At 45.6% G+C, this 17174-nt stretch overlaps 1 protein-coding gene and 1 long non-coding RNA gene across 10 annotated transcripts in view; one reads left to right on the top strand and one right to left on the bottom strand.

The window, feature by feature from the left end:
• TRAF3IP2 (TRAF3 interacting protein 2) overlaps window positions 1–1881 on the top strand; it is a 28051-nt gene extending 26170 nt beyond the window's left edge. For 2 of the 3 annotated variants that reach the window (XM_083830885.1, XM_083830886.1), the window contains one exon: window positions 1275–1881. In XM_083830885.1, coding sequence (XP_083687011.1) covers window positions 1275–1421 — 147 coding nt within the window. In that variant the 3' untranslated portion in view covers window positions 1422–1881. The remainder of the gene's footprint in view (window positions 1–1274) is intronic. The other variant, XR_014582242.1, reaches the window with a different exon arrangement.
• The window catches only part of LOC310897355, a 32428-nt gene continuing 16325 nt past the window's right edge, over window positions 1072–17174 (bottom strand). For 2 of the 7 annotated variants that reach the window (XR_014582243.1, XR_014582247.1), the window contains exon 4: window positions 1072–17099. This is a non-coding gene — a long non-coding RNA (uncharacterized lncRNA). Of the gene's footprint in view, window positions 17145–17174 lie in introns of all 7 variants that reach the window. The other 5 variants (XR_014582244.1, XR_014582245.1, XR_014582249.1 and 2 more) reach the window with 5 other exon arrangements.

Here is a 17174-nt window from a genome sequence, read left to right as displayed (position 1 = left end):
GAGTAGAGTTCACAAAGATTCAGATCCATTCCTACGCGAAAACAGACTTGCAAGCAGAGGCAAGGAGCCTTGTTAATGACCCTACTAAGGGGGCTGCTGCTTCCCCTTTGTTGGACAGTGGGATGTCCACCTGGAAGAGCAACATTTTAAAACCACTGCTTTGGAAAAACCCTTCACTGAAGCCTCCACCTTCTTGGGCACAGAGAAAGCGGGAGGCCAGGCTCAGCTGGCTCTGCCCCTCAGCATGCTGCTTGTTCAGAAGCCCGGTCACACCGGGGGGGCTGCAGGTGCCCGGGCCGCTCGCCTCCTCCTTGCAGTAAATCCTGCAAACCCACCCAAGCGGTTAATTAACGCAAACCGCTCCCCGTGCAGTGGAAGCGCTGCAGCCCGGTTCCTGCAGCCGCTCAGGCCGATGAAGTGACAGCCAAGTTGGAAAGCACGAGGCTCGGGAAGGAAGGGTTTGGCCTGCAGATGGGCTGTTTGCTGGCAGGCAGGACACGCGCTGCCCATGCCAGGGCATCCCCCCGGCGAGGCGCCAGAGCTGTGGCGTACGCCAGCGGCTCTTTGGCCTGGGAGGGACCGTGGTGCTCTGTCACCATGCAGGTCCCTGGTGGCCCCAGCTTCGTCATGTTAACGGGCATCGGCCAGCCCTGTGACAGGCTGCATCTCCCCCAGGACGCCGGGAGTGCTGGGGGCTTGCCCCCATATGCCTGGAGATGCTTTGGCCTCTCCTTGAGCTCAGCGCCAGTCTCAGCCCCCGGCTCTGGGTGGCCAGAGGACACCATGCTTGGTGAAGGCAGGTGCAAGGCGGGAGAAGGCCACTGGGATGAGAAGCGAACCCTGTGGGTTCTCCTCCCAGCATTTAACACGTTGTGCGGGTCCTTCAGCAGCTACTAAGGGGGAAAACATGGGTTGCAGCCTTTCCCTGGTAGGGGCTTAAATGTCTCCCTTGTCTCCTCAGTGTTTATTTTCACAAGCCTTTAGACGCCTATCACTGAGATCAGAATCCCTTTGAAACGTGGTGAAATTAGCCAACATGATGGCAGAACAGAAAGAGAGACAGGCAAGCTGTGAGATCATTCGAAGTTCATTTATTTAGGAACCCAAATACAATTTTGAAGCCAAATTAAAATTTCTTGTTGTTACGGAAAGTGTCTAGAACAGACAAAATGAAATCTTGCTTGGCAGAGTCTAATGAAATCTGCAAGGTTCTGGTACAGATTCAGGAGGATTTATGGGATTTCACTTCTTTTTTTTTTTTTCTTGTTTTTCAGGAACACGTGCCTACCTGGCTGCAGAACACTCACATTTACAACTGGCCAAAGAATAAGAAGAACATCCTTTTGCGGTTGCTGAGAGAGGAGGAGTATGTTGCTCCTCCAATAGGACCTTTACCGACACTCCAGGTTGTGCCGTTATGAACATTATCACTTAAAGTGCACAAGAAGCTTTGTTCTTAAAGAGTTGTTCTTGGCAGGGAGCCAGCCTTCTTCCAGATGGCTCTTTTTGATGACAGAAGACACTCTTTCTGCTAAAGGAATTAGCTGTCTCGGGTAACTCAGGCTCAGCTTGTTCCCCACCATGTTAAACACCTATTTCTGAAGCTGATGGGGCAGAACTCTTTTCTCCTAGATTTTTTAATAAGCTGCAAATGGAAAGAATGTCCGGCTTTATTGTAACATCTGTTTTGAACATATTCCTTTATTAGTCAATATAGCAAACAAATACCAGAAATAATGTTGCAATAAGTGTAAAATGAAAATTGCATCCTCCTTTGTGCTCAGGGTTTCTTCATAGACATTCCTGCCGTGTACAGCATTAACATACAGTCACATTGTACATGCACTATTAAATATATTTGCCTTTTGTAAGGCTACCTTATACGTTGCGGCAGTTTTTATTATTGCTGGGAACAACAAGGAATGGGAAGGGTGGAGTAACCCAAGTTTTACTTAGACTGTCTTGCATCAAGACACTGTCTTCAATTAGAGGCCTCTTGGATCCGAAGTCTCTGGAGCTCCACTTCCTTACAGCACAGCCTCTAACACCTTCGGCATATCACAGCAGCAGTCCGCAACAGGACAGCGAAGTGCGCTGCTACGTGTGCAGTCAGCGCCCTGGAATGCTGCCGTACTTTTACAGCGGGCCTTCAGCTTCATGACTGCTCTTCACCCCTTGTTTAAAACAGCATGTCAAAGAGGGATTGCCAGTTGGAAACCAGGGATTGTTAGGAGAAATAACACTGACTCCTACAACGTGCAGGCAGTATGGAATAATAAAATAATCAAAGATGTTGGAGAGCCATGGGGTGTTGGCAACCGGGAAGGCTCAACATCATCACATCTGCTAAAATCTGAGCGTGTTTTTGCAGAGAACATAAGCATTACTTCGGTAAGGCTTCTTTATTTCAGTGCTTTAACCTTTACTGAGATAACAGTGCGCCCCGTTGGCTTGAAATTCCGCAGCCGTCATCTTCTGAGCAGTCACAAGAACAACCTGCTCTGGTGCAGAGCACTTCATGCCTGCTCAGTACAGTCTCTTTCCAAGATCCTCTTTATTATTTGTTACAAAGTGACCCAAATACAGCTTCACAAAAAAGCAGGTGTGTTTAGCAGTCTGAAAAGTAAATTAACCAGAAGTTGATACTCCTGTTACATAGCCCAAATTATTTAATTAGCTTTCCATCAAAGTTGTGCCTGTATGGTGTGCTGATAGAGGATGTGCTTCGTGCTGCTGACAAGAAACAATTAAAGAACCACCTTGCAGCTATACTTGGGACAAATTTTCATTTATCAGGCATTTGCATACAGAGTTACAGCTGCCTGAGAGCACTAAGAGAAGGGTGTATCCAGTGTTGTCAAATCTTATAATTGTGAATGTGGTATTTGCTGTGTTTCTGCCCAGTTTCTAGAGGAAAGCTCAGCAACCGAAAGAGGCTAACACCTGCCATGCTGGCAGTTTCCAGGCAAGGCACAGTTCTGTTACGCTGTGGCACTTCTTCCCATCTACTTGGGGGGGGAGTGACATTTTCCATATGATAAAATGAAAAACAGCTTCTAATTAGGAGAATAATTTTCTAGTATACGGTCACAAGTCTAAAATCATGACCGAAATCCTTCTTAAAAGGTCAACAAAGTGAAGACAAAGAGAGGGGAGGGAAGGGAAAGGGGCTTGGTTACCTAAACATTGGCATTTGGGGTCACTTGGAGTGTCGTACAACTTCGAGCTCAGCCTCCGTGCTAGAAAATGCAACTTTCTTGGATTGCTGTGGCATGTCTGCCAGCCCTGTGCAGCTGTTTCAGGTACTTCAAGATAACTAAAGTGTTTTAACACTCAAAAACAATCCCAGAATTCAGAACGTGCATTTTTTAGGAACGTTCATATTTGGGGGAGCACAAGAGGGAGCTTGAGGTTGGAAATGCGGGATGTCATCTGGCAACAAGGCCATGGTACAAGATGTTGAAGGCACAACCAACCAGGCCAGGGAAATCCCTGCAGGAGACAAACCCAAAGGCATGCATGTGTAAGACAAAAAGATGCTACCCTGTGCTTCTTTGCATTTTATTCTAGCAAAGACAAAAAAAAAAAAAAAAAAAAAAAAAAAAAAAAAAAAGATCTAATGGTTAGAAGCTAAAGTGACACGAATACCTTCCATTTCTAGTTTGGTTTCTGAAGAGAGCACCTATTGATCGACCCATCTCAAATGGCTTCTGACCCCAAAAGCCAATTTCTACCACATTTGTAGGTGGCATCTCAAAGACACTAAGTGCCTGTAAGCTTCAGGGAAACAACGGGGAAAGAGAAGCACCCCAAACCTGCGTGGCAGGAGGGGCAGCTGCCATCTGGGGCCTCCGTCTCTTCCCGGAGGCTGGCAGGAAGGAATGAGAGCTCCGTGCCCCATCGCCTCCCCCGGCCCCGGCAGAGCTGGGAGGGGACTGGGAGGGGATTTTTGGGGTGCTCAGCATGGGTGGGAAGTCTGGAGGAGGAATCCGTAGGAAATGAGGCCGCGTTAGTATCGCTGCTTACAAAGCCGCGTGTTAGGGAGACCAGTTGAGCGTTCAAAATGATTAGCAAGGCTGGGTAGTAAATTCCTTTCATCATTTTGGCTGTCATCCTAAAATATGTGCTCTAGATTTACCACAGATTTGCTTGGTTTGGGCCAGGGAATTTCATTAAGTAATTCCTGCATCATGTGATACACAAGGTTGCATTAAATGGTCCAGCGATCATTTCTATTCTTCTGTTTCAACGATCCCTGTCTGAAAAACAATGATTGCAGAGCGAGGGAGAAAAATAAAGCATTGGCGTTTAGGAATTACAAAGAGCCCCATCTATTTAACTGCAGGGATTTTTTTTTTTTTAATTGAATAACAATTCCCAGGATCCATTGATCTTTACATTAGTTAGAGCATCCTACAAGGACAGAAACCATGATGGGGAGAGTGTGAGTAATGAGCTAGCAGCCTCATGAATCATTTCCCCTAAAGCTTTGTATTTGTAGCGAGACAGATGGTGGGAGCTGTGAAGAGGGAGGAGAAAACAGGTTTTTTTTGCAAACAACAAAAGTAGGGATCGAGGACAGTGAAACAGAAATAATCAGCAGGTAAGGGAGAAGAGGCTGAAAATACACAGGCTGTTTCCAAACCAGGCTGTTAATGTTAAAATAGATGAAGGTTACAGGAAAGTACAGGAAGGAAATCAGAGAAAACAAAAGCCTTGTGGCTCAGAGAGAAAAAAAAAATCACAAGAGCAGCCCTAAAAATGTGTTTGTAGATGATCTCTTAAGTCAGTTATTAACTTTACGTGTAAATAGTGGGGAAGTAGCTCAAAGTATGCAAGTATCCCTCCCGCAGGCTGGCACCGCTGCCCAGCGGGAGCTGCAGGTACCGAGCGTGCAAAAGGCACGCCCTGAAGCGCTGCAGAAGTGCTGGGGGTTTCTCTCAGTGCCTGTACGGCTGCAGGGGGACGGGAGGGGAAATACATCGTCCTCACGTGGGAAGTAAGGAGCAAAGAAAGAGGGCTGCCTACCTAACGGTGGGATGAGTGCGGCATCAAGAGACAGAGACCGCTGAGAAGCAGCCTGCCTTGCAGGTTTGCAGAGAAATCGGATGGCATTACACGCGAAGATCCTCGGTGCGAGTCACCTGTGTGACAGGAACACAGCTGTAAGGTTGTCATCCCGCAGCTAAGCCACATCGGCCTCCGCGGCGAGGGGACCGCATGGCGGTTCTGGTACAAAGGTAATCCCACAAAACCCCGCGTGCAGGGCATGAAATGCTGCCCTAAGAGCGGCACAGTTCTGGGCTGGTGGCTCGTAGGAACGCTAAGGCTTTGGAAAATATCTGGTCTTAAAGGCAGGGAGCTATGGGGCCTTGCAGTGCGAGAGGCCGACCGGGGTAAGGCAGGAACACAGGCCCGGGAGAGTCCCTCCGGCTCGGCACGCAGAGCAGGTGCGTGTTATCTCACAGAGCAAACATCTCCCCCATCCCTCTCCGCTGCCCACACCTGCGGGTTTAATAACCACCACATAAATAACTCGTGTTTGGGGAAACCGCCCCTGCCGGGCAGGCCACGGCTTTCTGCAGCCTCCTCCCGGCCTGCCTTTATCACCGTGCTGCTCCAGGAGAGCCCGGCCACGGCACCCGGCCTGTGGTGCTGTCCCCTCTCCCCGGCCCCTGGCAGGGGTCCCCGGGGATTAACGGGTGGGCCCGGGGATCCCAGGCAAAACACGGGCGCACCCCGCACACCCGAGCAGGGCGGGCTGCTGGGGAAGGGGAGAGGGGAGGCCCAAATCCTGCTAGGGAGCGGGCGACTTTCCAGCCCCCTGATTTGCAGGTTAGGCAGACGAAGTCCTCTCTGCTGGATCGTGCCAGCCTCCTAAGGTAGAAAAAATGCGGTGGGGAAGCCCCAGAGCACACAAAAGAGTGCTTTTTTTTTTTTTCTGGGGCTGTAGGAAAAGATATCGTAACGGTAGACACCGGACAAAAAATAATGACTGAAATAGTTCATAATTAAAAGTGATTTAAAAAAACTCATGACCAACGCCACCTGCAGTGAGCTCATTCTGGCCGTATTTCATTCTCTGGATTTTCCTTTTTTTTTTCCTAAAGTACTCTATTCTGGAAATACTGACTTTGAGGCTTCCTTCAAAGCTATCTTCTGTTCCTTGGGCTGACGGTTCTTACAACGTGTCCGTTCTATTTTTCGTCAGCTACCTCCAGTGAAAGCCCCCTAAATGCGGCGCTTTGTGACGGGCGTGTTTGGCATCGCAGTGCTCCAGCGTGCCGGCCTCGGGATTTTCAGCAAGCAGCGGGTGCTGCAGTACGCTGTTAAAGAGCCTGCGGTCTTCAAAGGAAGCAATTTAGTGAGAAAGACTTCTAAAAAGATAACACTAGTGGGGATTGAGCTGAACAGCCCAGGAGTAGCTAATGCATTTAAAGGGCCTTTCATCCCCAGGCTGGCAGAGAGAATTCAGCCTGGCTTGGTGCTGACCAAAACCACTCGGGTTAGGGGCTGGTAGCATCGCTTAAACTCTCAGTGGATGCTGCGTGCACCTCGCTCACGTACAGGAGTGCACGCAGCCACAAGCACGCAGCACCCACCGCAGCCTTCCTCCCAGAGCTGCCCCCCAGCCAGGACGTGCAGACACTGACAGCCAGTCTCAGTATTTACACCAAAACCAATCGTTCTTCGATGCCAAATTAACAGCGCTCAGAGGACAACCGACCATTTCTCTTTAAAGACGACTAAAGATATCCCTGCCTATAATGATTTCAGATGCTCAAAAGTGTATTTCCCCATGTACAGGGCAATGGATAAGGCACTGAGAAATCATTTAGAAGAAGAACATTTATCTCCATTTCACTACCGAATTGCTGCAGACAGCAGAACGCCATCAACTCGCTCTGCTCCAGGTGCCTTACCTGAGGAGTGGAGATGAGAGCAAACGGGCCACTTAGGTGAAGTTATTTGAGGCTTACTGACAAGTACTATGCACATACAAATAATTTGTATTTTTATGGGTCCATTTTCCTCCCACTCTTAGAACTGAGATGCTTTTTTCCCGAAGCACCGTCTGGTGTCGGAGCTGAAATAGCAGAAACCCAGGAGTGAGACGGTCCCAGAAGAGACGAGATGGGGTCTTTGAATAGGCACAACAGAAACTGGGAAGACAGATGGGGAGCGTGATAAAAAGGTGAGAAGGAAGAAATCAATTATAACGTAATCAAATTGAAGGAAGTAGCCAAACTAACCAGCTAGTATAGATTCATCTTTTTTGTTACGTGTTTTATGTTGAAAGAGTCAATGGTAAATTATTTTACCTATTTTTAAAATGAAGAAGAAAAAGACAGCAAAATGGTATTTTCCTTCAGGCTCGTGTGTCCTCCTTTAACTTATCAGTTGGAAACCAACCCACTGAAGCAGCACCATCCCTGCTGGTACGCAGCCCTAGCAATGCCAGCTTGGTGCACCAGTACATCTGTGGCCAAGAGACCCATGGTTTTACCGAGACAAGACAGCCAGGGTTAAAGTACAAGGAGAGCAGCGACACAGCATCACCGCATAACTCTGCCAGTAGGAATGAAATCCGTGCATCCCAAACCTCACGTCTGTTGGCGGACACAGTCCAGGCCCCGTGCTCACTCTGGTCTGGGCCCAGCAGCAATCAGCAGGACGAATTTTAAAGCTCTGGGCTGGCTGGACTTTGGCACTGGAGAGACAGGCTTCACTGTTTTCTCAAAGCGGTACCTGGACGATGGCATGAACCTTTTGACCTGCTTCACTGGAGCTACTGTAGGAAATAAAGCATAATCCCCATCAAACCAGCTTGCTTTTTTGTTTCTGTTGCCCGTGCTGCTCAGCCCTGCACACCTCCCTGTTTTTCATGCCTTACAGAGCATGTCGCCTCAACCTACTTGATGCTTCTCGTTCCAATGGCAATTTCCAGCACAAAAAATTCATCTGGAGACCCACGTCAGGCTCAGCCTGTGCGTCCCCATGCAAAGCAACCTTCAATCTGGTGTGACACTACGCCGCTTTCACGTGAGCTTGGGAGGTGAAAGAAGAGGTGCAGCTGAGCAGCACTACTGCCCGTAGACAGGGTGCTGCTTGGGAAAATGTTCCGGGCATTTCTACACTAAGGCTGGTCCGAGCCAACGTACGTGGTGGCACCCAGACTGTCCTTCAGCAGGCAGCCGAAAGGCAAGCTTCTGCATGCCCTCGTGAGACACTGGCCGTGAAATAACATCGGTGACAAAACCCAGGGAGTGCCAGAAAGTCTAGTGTCACACCGCTTGTGGCAGGGCTCAGCAAAACCAGTGCCTTCGAGGAGCCTCCACCTGCCGGTTCCCGGCATCCAGAACAATCCCTAGGTACATCACGGGGAAGGGCATCTTACCTCACCAGGCGCGGAGCACACAAACACGAGCTGCAGACGGCACGTGTGTGTGCTCCTAGCTTGTCACACACGTCTAAGTACTCCAAACCCTAGCACACGCTGGGATTTAGCAGGCTCTCAGGGCGTTTTGCATCAGCCGGATGTCAGCTCTGCTACTGTTACGCAGAATATGTACTATTGCCCTGCTAAAAGCATGGTTTCGCTTCTGATTTTTTTTTCCCACGTGCTTCCATTTAAGCATCTAATCAAACAACGGAAAGTATTTTCTCCTGTGTCATCTGTATTTCACAACACTCAAAGCAGCCATGGAGATAGCTGCCCCGTGCGTAGCACGGAAAACCAGAAGGCTGTTCTTACGAAGAGCTCGCAGTCCCGCTACGCGAGGGATTTGAGAGGCTAACCAGAGTCCTGCGCAAATTATCTGTCGCCTCTTTGTAAGCCCTGCTTCCTTTCTTCATGTCTGAATTCAGACTGGGGATAATGAACTTCCTGCGTCGTACCCTGAGGTACAAGGAAACTCATTGTACGCTAACCCAGGAAGAGTATATCAGTAAGTGGTTTATAAGGCAGCTCTGACGGGTCTTGTTAGAATGACTTATTCTCCAAGTTCCAGTGGTTTGATTAAGTGGATCATGTGATAAGCACTTATAATGAACTTCTTCACATGCTGCCAGGGGAAACCCAGCAGACAAAATGCTTAATCCCACGGCATTGCTCTGTGCATAACAAACTGATTACAAAGATGGAAAAAGCACGCAATTCATTGGCTTCTTCTCCTGCTCAGGACAGCACAACAGTGTTGTACAATTTTCCTTCGGCTGCCCCAAATCGAAATATCCTCGCTCCTAAATCCAGTTCAAACTAGCGCATTTTTCTTCCTGCAGTTTGCCGAGCACTCCACCAGGCAGATTACAGCTAAGTGTAACCATTCGCAAAGCACGCCTTGTCATGCCTCTGAGTGATTTTTTTCTTATTAAAGAAAACCATATACCCCCCCCCAAAAAAAAAACCAACAAAACCAACCAACCAAACAAGAACTGACCATAAACTCATGAGTAACACAAACTAGTTTGATTTATTTTAAAACTAAAAATCTAAGTCAGCCTGAATTGCCGCAGGGTAAACCTCATTTCACTGGCAACAGTGGCAGAGGTCAAAGAGCAAGCCCCGCTCGGGAGCATCTCTTGCAGATTTGGCCAACCCCTCCAGGACCGATGACCAGGGTAAGACAACAGCACCTGACAGCTCTGACCTCTCCCCAGTTTGTTGTTCCATGGGATGGATGTGCTTTTTCCAGCCCCATCAGCTGGCAGAAATTGTGGCGCTGCTTCTCGAAGGCCAGTGCTGTATCCCTGGCTCAGCTGGTTGCTGCAGCAAGTGTACGACGGACGGGGTGCCTTTGAGGAAGTCTCCTTCAGGTCCTGGGACCAAGGTGATGGGAAGACCCCAGCAGCCTCTGCTCCCTGACCAGCAACACCCGCGTGCTCCCATTACCATGGGCAACACTACTATGTTCAGGTGTCAGGATGGAGGGGGCGACCATTTCAGCTGCGTACGGTACTGAATGAGCACGGGGAGAGATATGTGAATGGTGGGCTTTAAGTGAGGTAACTGGTTTTACTTGGGACCCTGAAATCAGAAAATATGTGACGGGGACACGGATGACACCTTTCCTTTTAGCTCCTTGCTGAGACCAGCTTTGCCCCAGACCCAGCAAGCAGTAGCTGACTTGGCAGCAGCTGCAAAGCCAGCCTCAGTAGCGCTGTCCTCAGGCCACCTCACTCCATGTAATCCCCTGAGCAATCTGTTCCTTAGGGTCACGGGGAGAACCATCTTAAAGGGAATTGCTTCGGGAGCTCAGGTGGCAGGAGAAACAAGAGGGTGAAGGGCGGTAAGCAGCGTGCCACCTCAGCGCCCGTCTGTCCTGAGCATCACCAGCAGGTGCGACATCTCCCTTGACACGTGGTGGAACCAAGCGGGCAGCGCTACCTCCGTTACCACACTACAGCCCTTGCCTCTCCCTCCTGCTCTGCAGTCGCACTGCGGAGTGAATCACAGAATCACAGAATCGTCTAGGTTGGAAGAGACCTCCAAGATCACCGAGTCCAACCTCTGACCTAACACTAACAAGTCCTCCACTAAACCATGTCACTGAGCTCTACATCTAAACGTCTCTTAAAGACCCCCAGGGATGGTGACACAACCACTTCCCTGGGCAGCCCATCCCAATGCCTAACAACCCTTTCAGTGAAGGAGGGCTTTATCCATCAGTTCTGTTCTGAGGAACGGTCCGGTGGTTACGGCACCTCACACACGTTCTGGGGGATGTGTGTTGTGTTTTTTTTTCAGGCAGCCAACCTATAAATACACCTGCAGCTTAACATGTACATCAAGCTTTGTAGATCAGCTTTCCTATACAACGTTACCAGCCATTACGTTTCCCCAGGTCACGCTATTTCTCAATTAATGGGATTGCACAGGTGTAATCAAGGGGATAATATGATACCAATCAGCTTTCATCAGCAAAATGCTTGTCTCCAGCTGTGATGGCATGGGAGAAAGAGGGCCTTATCTTGATTTATTTTCCAGCCAATTCATGCACCTATTAAGTGAGAAAAAAAGTTATCTTTAAAACTGTATTTTCTATGCAATCAGTAAGAATCAATAACTTCAAAATTATGATACTGCTATTAGGTGCAGTCATCGGAGATGACTTAATTGTAATTCTGTGATTCAAGTGAAAATTTGCTCTTTGTTTCCACTTGACAGGGAAGTCTCCTGGAAATGTTGGCTCATTGTCCTTAATCACGTTTTGATATTTGGAACTGAACATACCTCCCCAAAGCATTCTCTTCAATTCTACTTGTATGTTTGGTGTTTCAGATTATATACGGATGTTGAACACGAAAGACTTTTTTCCCCCACTTCACTTAAAACATTTCAGGTAAGAATCATTTACTCTTAATTCTACTAAGCGGCTAGAAATGAAAAAAGCCAGGATGTTTTTTTTTATGTTAAATTTGTTTCCCCTGAGCTCCATGTGTCCAGTTTTAGAAAAATGAATTCATCAAATTCCACAAGAATTAATAGAGGCTTTTGAAAACGTGAGGCTTACTGAGGCTAGGTATTCCAAATAGAGAATCAGGCTATGGTATTTCATTTTTCAGTCCTCTAGCACTACATAACTATTACAAAGGTGTATTGTGAGACTTTAATTTCTAAATATTTAGCAGCTGAAGAGCATCAGTGAGTGCTAAGTAAAATTTCTTTTAGACTTACTAATCTTTACCACATCTTTTCCTCCTATGTGACAAAGCAGATAGAGGTGCTTGTGGTTTAAAAACACGGACACCAACCTAGCCATGATCTAGCTGAAATTTTGAATCAGATCATTTGGAGTATCATCACGCTTTTTACTACTCTCATACTTGTATGTATTAAATATGGTCTACAGATTTCCTGTGTAGGCCTGTCCCCACGGACTGAAAACCTGATGTACACAACTCATAAATAAAGCTAGTGAGACATGAGCAAGAAAAAGCATAGCATACTTCTGGGAATCACTCCAGGAAAATAAATGTGCAAGATGGCACATCACCCTACACAAAGCTGGCAAAGGTAAAGTAACATTTGGGTTTGATCATTACAGAAAATAAAATAATTCTGCGTTCATATGTACGTGCTGGTCCTTCACTGAAAGAAAAGGGCAGAGGTAAGACTGGAGTTTGACTTACAAGAAAACAAACCTGCTGCTAACAGTTGTAGCTTATTTAACTAAACTGGAGAATGAAGTCTGAATTCGATCCCTAGCTTTCAGAAGGCCTGTGAGTTCTCTAGGAATGGCCACCATCATTTATTTCCTGTCTCTGTGCTTCACTATTTGTACAGCGCATGCTTCCTTTTAAGGGACCATCTGAATTCCAGGTATACCTTTCCCTCACCAATGACAATGCATGATTTTATACAGAAGTAGCGTTAAAACACCGTAAAGAACATAACAGAAACAATCAGCTTGCTTTCCTATAATGGATTTGGATGAACATATCCTCCCGTTTCCATCTGTGCTTTATTCTCTTTTTCTTGAGAGTATGGTATTACATTTATTGGCACTGACTTTCCTCAGAGCTTATTCTTTTGCTCTCCTTCTGCTCTGCTCTATTTTCCCAGTCTTTCTTACTTTTTTTTTTAGCCTCCTTAGTCCTTATTTTCCCATCACCCTGTGCGATATCTACTCCCCGGTTTTGTTTACTGTTATTATTTACGAGACACTGAATAAGTTCGAGCAACTGTATATGACAACAATATGATTACCCAGAAATTATTTAAGGGATGAATTGGCAGAAGATACATCCTGCAAGCATGCAGATTGGAGACAGATGTGTACCTGGGTTTTGCTTGGCTGTAATCTGGAAATGTACAGAATTCTTCGAGAGCAAATGTGAACTTTTCTTGCCAATTTTTATTTCTGTGTAGATTGGTCCATATTTTTGCTTTTAGGGATGAGGGTTTACCTCCATCTTAAAACTGTTTGCCTGGCAATGCATTGAAAATTTTACTTGGATTCTTAAATATCTGCACTTGCTGTGCAGGCATAGCTTTAAAACAAGCTATTTATTTGTAAGATTGAATATCCTTATGCTATCAGATACTGTTAGTTTAATTGCACAAGGAACCTGTAGAAAAGCCTTTTATGCCTCAGAATGAATGAAAAGTTACTTATGATACAGCAACGAGAGTTCTAGGAGAGGTGTAAATGCGTATCTGCCAGAGATGAACATTTATTTATGTGGTATAGCACATATAAGCCTTCAGGCTCCTTGAGATTTTAATTTGGGCAATAGCACACGCAGTGCACCCTATGTGTATGAGAATTTCCAGGTGTGCAGGACTGTAACAAAAAGAAAATGGGAGGCTGGATGGGATATGCACACACCCAGCACTAACCAATTACTGATAGGTAACATTCTCTAAGATCCTCCTCCTGGCAGCTACCTGCATGCAATACATCGCCGTATTTCCATCACAGTGTCATCCACAGCAGTCATCAGTTTCTTCCATGGCAGTCTTGTGGTTGTGGTTGGAACATCACTTACGTTTCTTCCCTCCAAAAGTTGTTATATACTCTACGTGACATCCATCAAATTGGGAAGACAGAGCTTCAAGTACTTGCTCTGTAGATGCCTAAGATAAATAATTTCCTTGGTGAAATTCCCAACGCAGACGCTGCTGACAGATCAAGATCCGATGCTTTACCTGGACTGTGACCTGCCATAATCTTAAAACAGACCTGCAGTGGGGAATACAACCAGGTAGGAAATGTCAAATGAATGTCTTAAAATACTTCACATTTCGTAGTTAACAGGGTAGTGGTTACACCCCAAGTGTGGAGAGATGACGCTGCCACCTGGAACGTGTGGTCTGAGGGAAGAATATGGAAAGACGGATTTTCTAGTACAGATGGAGCTCTGTAACCACTGTTGGCAGAAATCAGAGGATGTCATTACGTGCTCTGTAACCACTTACAAGAGAGGGATCAGCTCCTCCTTTGCTCCTCTCACTGTTGACAGCCTCCAGGAGGTCATTTTAGCTGACAGAAGTCATTGAGAGCATGAAGCTGTTGCCAAGGAGGGGGCTGATGGGTCCAGGCACAGGTTTCAGTCTGAGGTAGGAGAACTGTCGTATTTACCTTGCTTGGATCCTTCAAGAATCAGCGAGGTGGGAGAAGCCACTAAGTACAGACTTCGAACTCCTTTCAGCCTTTCAGGATTGGCTACTGCTCTAAAGCCAGAAGATAGCTTAAAATGTCACGCAGCAATTCCTTAAATGTATTCGAGATATTTCATAGCTCTAGGAGGAAAATCTCATTTCCTTCACCAATTAAATTTGCCTCATAGGCCTTCTTACCACTGATCAAGACCAAGTGAAAAGCAGGACTTCCTATACTTAACAGCCATCCAGCATTCAGGATAGGAGAGGAAACGACTTTAAGTCCAGATATCAAACTGTTCCTTTGTTCTGTGGCTCCGAATGCAGAGAAGTCCTTAAGGACTATCCTATTCAGGATGTCTGGAAACCAGAACTCTTTTGGCAAGTGTAGATTAAAAAGATAATTTTGCTGAGTCCTACTGATTTTGCCAAGTAATCTGCTAATTAGAAGGATTGGCAGGTAAGTATAAAAGGAAACACCTATGCCTGAAATGCAGAAATCAACTTCTTGTTGACCTGAAGATGTCAATTCAGGACAACTCTGTTTTGAGAAGATGCCTCCAAATATTCTTGATTTCCTGTCTGTATTTCGAATAGGAGTGTCTGCTGAAATCTTTTACCCAGCTACTTTGTAGACTATGCACAACACACACACACACAAGACTTCATGCAGGTATCATAATTTAATTTCTTCCTGGAACAGACAGCAATGCCACATTCGCACCGTATTGACACGAAGCCATATAAGATAGCTAACAATCATGATGGCTTTTCTGTTGCAAGTATTTGTCCACTGGAAACTGGCTTTAAGGTCTGACCTAACTGTAAAGAGGCCATCCAAAAACTACCAGATGATAACTTTCTGTCACGACTTATATGCTGACAAGATATAACCCATATCCCACAAGTTACTCATTTCCTACAGGAAATTCATCTTCACTACTATCATCTAACAGAATTGCAACTACCTATTCTGCACTGAAGTATTTGTCTGCTTTTTCTTGTTTCAGTCTAGCAAGTGTATTTCCCCTGAATTGTCAGTATTTTTAGAGTGAAATGAGAGGTAAAGGTTCTGTGCTTTGAGAAAGTCAAAGGGAAGTTCAACGTCTACTGCAAAAGCAAATCTCCTTGTGACAGTGTGCAAACTGATGGGTTTCTGTAGCTGTCTCCATCATGGAAAAAAAAAAGAGAGAAAGACAAATTGATTAGTATTTACAAAGTATTCAGCTAATCTTACCACTTGACTTGCAAGAAACTCAGTGACATGTTTTTGGTTTGTTTTTTAATCCTCAGTATTTGGATGTTCTTTCTCACAGGGTAAATAACATCACAACTATGTTTACACTGTAATGGAACGAAAAGTCCTTCGGACCAGATGTAAGCACACCATATTCTGCACCTCCTCTGCCCAGGCCCTATCTGCTCCAGATATATTATGGCAGCAAGGACTGCCAGCAGAATGCTTGTGAGCATTTCTGTGCTAGTGCGCTGAACCACCAAGCTCACTCAGGTACCCAGGTGCCATGAAGCTCTCAAGAAAAGGCTGTGCGCCCACATCTGTGGTCAGTCCTGTACGCTTGCAGTACAAAATGTGAGTAAGTGTGATTTTTCAGCAAGGTTTCAGGTCAGGTCTACTTTTATTGGAGTGCAGATGAAGGTCTTAAGTGATTATGTAAATGTACTAATTATGTAAATCTAGAAGACACGACAATTAGAATTAAAGCTGAGAATGTAAACGTGGACCTTGTTATCTTGCACTTGGAGAGAGTGTTATTTTTCTGAACAATGTAGCACATGAAAACCTCAATTCCAACACAAATCTTTACTAACAAATCAGGTTGATGGGCGGTAGGATAAAGGTTAACCATAATTTGTTATTTACAGTTTTCAAATTCATATACAAATCCCTGTGTTCTGAGTGCTAAACTCTTATGCCCGATACATATGTTGTTTGTTTTACCAGATTACATGTGAATGAAAAGAACAGCTGTGACCTCTCCTTGTACTTTGAAAGGGCTCTGACAAAAACAAACAAATCCTACTTAAGGAAAAAAAAAATCCTTAATTTGAATTCATTCATTCTGCATGTGTAAGGACCTGCAGAACTAATCCTACGTCTTTATCACATTCAAAATTAATAGTAAAAAGGCAGCTAAGGTAGAATTACATAGCTGTTCATATTCAGATTGGGCGTTTTAACACTTCAGTTATACCACCATTGTCTCCTAACCTATAACCAAACTCACTGTGAACTGGTACAATGTTCATACAAGCATCTACCTAGGCTGAAACTGCGAGTTCAAGTAAGACCATTTCCTCTTTCTATAACCTTCAGTTACCTAAAACATGTCATTAAAATTATTTTTCTCTTTGCATACATAATTTTCAAAATCCTTTGTTGGATTGGGTGTGGTCTTTTAAAGCATAATGATTAAGCTGCTACAAGTATGCAGCTTATTTCCATAAAGTCACTAATATTTGTGTATCTGCACTGCAGGCTTACGTTGCTTTTATTATACCAAATGATTCGTACCAAAGAACAATAGCTAAAGGTATACAAAAACGGGGCATGCATAGCCCATAGTTAAATGAGAACAAAGCCCTGTGTAGTCTTTAGCTGAAGTTGGTAAATGAAGCAATCCGTGTAAGTTTTGAATGTGACCAAAACACAACGATATATATATTTCACCATTAATTACTCACTGCAATTACTGATCATCATCCCTTCTCTATGCCTCCTGGACTGCATGCTCTCCTTTTTTCTTCCCCTCAGAAAATACAGCTCTTCAAATATAAGCGTAAGTAATGAGAATACAACAGCAACAACAACAGCAGGCCTCTGAACTCAGCTGGAGACAGAGGCTGCTTCCTCGCCATCAAGAAGATTGTGTTGATCAACGCGTCTTTCTGTGAGGCAGCTGCTCTCGGCTTCTGCTAAGCTGTGCGCTCAGTGTGGGACGTGGAAGAGAGGAGATACGGGTGCTGGGACGGGAGTCTGGAGACAGGAAATACTGTAGCTGATATTCTGGTGGGGACGGAGCTAAGGAAGGAAAATGCAACAACTGATTTG

Source organism: Anser anser (assembly GCF_964211835.1).
Source record: "Anser anser genome assembly, chromosome: 3".
Lineage (NCBI taxonomy): Eukaryota > Metazoa > Chordata > Aves > Anseriformes > Anatidae > Anser > Anser anser.
Note: the sequence above shows the minus strand (reverse complement) of the source record. Positions and strands in the feature narration are given on the sequence as shown.